The 2,501-nt window shown below is 60.0% G+C and overlaps 3 protein-coding genes across 3 annotated transcripts; all 3 read right to left on the bottom strand.

Annotated features, from left to right (window-relative positions):
- Positions 1–14: 14 nt before the first annotated feature.
- SPRG_18246 (hypothetical protein) lies at positions 15–334 on the bottom strand (the record flags this gene model as incomplete). Its single annotated transcript, XM_012357682.1, has 1 exon — positions 15–334. A coding segment is annotated over one exon (320 nt), but the record flags the coding sequence as incomplete, so codon positions are not given.
- A 242-nt stretch (positions 335–576) lies between these two features.
- Positions 577–1,177, bottom strand: SPRG_18245 (hypothetical protein; the record flags this gene model as incomplete). The annotated part of the gene is made up of 2 exons (XM_012357681.1): positions 871–1,177; positions 577–825 (listed from the first exon to the last, which is right to left on the bottom strand). The coding sequence occupies exons 1-2, from the start codon at positions 1,159–1,161 to the stop codon at positions 577–579; spliced, it is 540 nt and encodes a 179-aa protein (XP_012213071.1). The 5' UTR covers positions 1,162–1,177.
- Positions 1,178–1,210: 33 nt separating this feature from the next.
- Positions 1,211–2,480, bottom strand: SPRG_18243 (hypothetical protein; the record flags this gene model as incomplete). The annotated part of the gene is made up of 3 exons (XM_012357680.1): positions 1,211–1,423; positions 1,477–1,639; positions 2,080–2,480. 3 exons carry the CDS (start codon positions 2,478–2,480, stop codon positions 1,211–1,213), a joined length of 777 nt encoding a protein of 258 aa, XP_012213070.1.
- Between the last annotated feature and the right edge of the window lie 21 nt (positions 2,481–2,501).

Below are 2,501 nucleotides of genomic sequence, written 5' to 3'. Positions count from 1 at the left end.
CCTCGGTCGCAAACGACGCGACAAACTGCGTCTCCATGTCGTTGATCATTTGGTGCGCGATGCGGATCGGGTAGTCGCCCGCTGTGACAGCAAAGTACACAAAGTTTCCGCTGTCGAGCATAAAGTGGAGCTTGAGGCCATCAAACGCGAGCGCGTGGCGGCTGTTGGGCGACACCTCTTTCGCCCACGTCGGCGACGAGAGGACCTTGGCCGCGACGTCGGCGAAGCGCGCGCCGTCCTTCTTGCCGCCCTTGGTGTGCACGTGGTTGCTAATGATGCTCTTGTGGGCGACCCGCGCGACGGCGAGGAACTTGACGTCGTCCTTCGAGGCCATCGCACGCGTCGTCGTCGTATTCGTTTCAAGACTGCGGGTTTGTGGGACTGAGATTTTTGCTTTTTTCGCCGCGTGCGCTGATTGGTCAATCCATTTTTGCACACGTCAATAGCCAATCCAACGCGAATCTTCTCTGCCAAAAGTTGCGCGACGGACGCGAGGACTTTGGCATCGACAAGGCGTCGTCATAAGACCAAGGCGGGGGTAGAGTTAAGTTAAAAAGCTTACGAGGACGGCAACCGTTAGGACTTTTTGAGAGCGAGCACGTCCCGCCAGCTGACGCGATCTTCAATGCACTTGGCGCGGACAAACTTGGCACACTCGAGCTCGGAGCGCATTGCGCAAAACACTTCGCCGTTGACGTACTTGCAGCGATACCGCTCCTCGCCATGCGACGTCGTGATGCGGCGTATGCGAACATGCTCGAGGATCTCGTCGACTTGAATCGCCGGATCTTCAAGCTCTTGTATTGTCTGCTTGACCTCGCGCAGCTAGCGACGCGACTGCGTGAGCTCGACCTACTCAAGCTGCCATACCTGTGTCTTAAGGTTGGGGATGTCTTTGAAATCCCGCAGTCGCCGCAACGTCTTTTTCCGCTCGCGCACGTCGGACGGCAAGTAGTCGGAGATCATCTTGACGAGCACCATGGCAAGCTCTTGCTCGGAAACGCTGCCATGCTTGCGGTCGTCGCTGCCATCGACGATCCACTCCATAAACATCTTGATGTACGGGTCGTGGGCGGCGCAGAAGTCGGTGAAGCGCTCCTCGTACTTGGGCGCCGCCTCGGCCTTGACGCGCCAACACTCGAGCGAAGCGTAAACGAGCATCGCTGCTTGCGTGCGCTCTTCAGTCTACATCGGTATGAGGCACGACGCGCTAGAACGGAGAGCGTACACTGAGGTTGGCCGACGTGCGCTTGATCGCGGCCAGGGCGACCTGCATGTTCTTGGCCGACGCGACGACGCCCTTCCCATTGCACGCCGTCGCAAATAGGTCCTGGACAAAGGCCGACGGCAGGGTGCTGGGCGTCTTGCTGTAAAACGCCTTCTTCCGCGAGATGCGGAGGTCGTCGTCCACCGCAACCGCAACCTAATGCAACAACGAGCGTGCCGGCCGACTGCAACACGTCGCGCATGTCGTACCTGGTTCGTCAGCGGGTGCGCGCCCGTGAGCGCGATCATACCACTCACGCACTCGTGGTAGATCTGGACGTGCTCCTCAAGCGCGGCCATCTGGGCGCGCGCCAGCTTCGCCAGGAGCGCCTTGTTGTCTTCCATCAAGCCGACGATCACTTGGAGCAGTGCTCTGCAACTGCCTGTGCAATCCGGTTAACCGAATCTACCGGATACGGCGACCAAAAAAGGGCGCCAGAATCGCAATCGACATTTTGTGCCACTCGACGGTCCCATCCCGGGTCCATACAACCAACTTTACGTTAGGACGCCGACCATCCGTATGGCACTGCAAGCACTGGTTGGTGGCAGCTCCGTACCGCCGTGGAGGAGCTCGTCCCGACTGCATCGTTCTCGTCGTCCTCGACCTGGACCGTTCCACTGCTTGACCCGCCGAGGGCGGCTTCAACACCAGCACGGGGTGTTCGAGCCCGTTCCGCGGTCACCGATTGCCGCCGAATGGGATTTGTGTTCGTCGTGCTGCGACCGGTGCACCGCCTGCAACAAGCACGTGGCATACGTAATAGATTTGAATCTTAAGACAAGTGAATATGCTACAGGAGGAGGTCGTACATGTTTTCTTTGCCGCAGAGACAGCGGACATGGTGGTGCGTCGTTTGCTCGATTTGCGGCAAGAGGTCGTCGAGGAGGACGTCCGAGAGGAGGTTGGCGCCTGCGCGCCCGCCCATGAGATTGCCGGCCGTGGGCCCCAGCCGCAGCGACGCATACCCGCCCATGAGAAACACATCCACGTCGCGCGCAATGCGGAGGTCTTCGTCCACGTTCGGAAACCCTCCGGTCGTCGTCACGCCCAGCGGAAGAAGCTCGCGGAAGAGCGGGTCGCGGGTCACGTCGACGTCCGACCCTGTGGCCAAAATGATCTCGTCCGCGACGAGCGGCAAATGGTCGGACGAGACCGTGATCCGGAGCCGACCGTCGACCTCCTCGACAGCGACGACGGTCGTGCCACCCATGTGCGTAAACGTCTCGGGTGT

The sequence above is a fragment of the Saprolegnia parasitica genome (genome assembly GCF_000151545.1).
Source record: "Saprolegnia parasitica CBS 223.65 unplaced genomic scaffold supercont2.1071, whole genome shotgun sequence".
In the NCBI taxonomy this organism is placed as follows: domain Eukaryota; phylum Oomycota; class Saprolegniomycetes; order Saprolegniales; family Saprolegniaceae; genus Saprolegnia; species Saprolegnia parasitica.
This window is presented reverse-complemented; position numbering and strand designations above follow the sequence as displayed.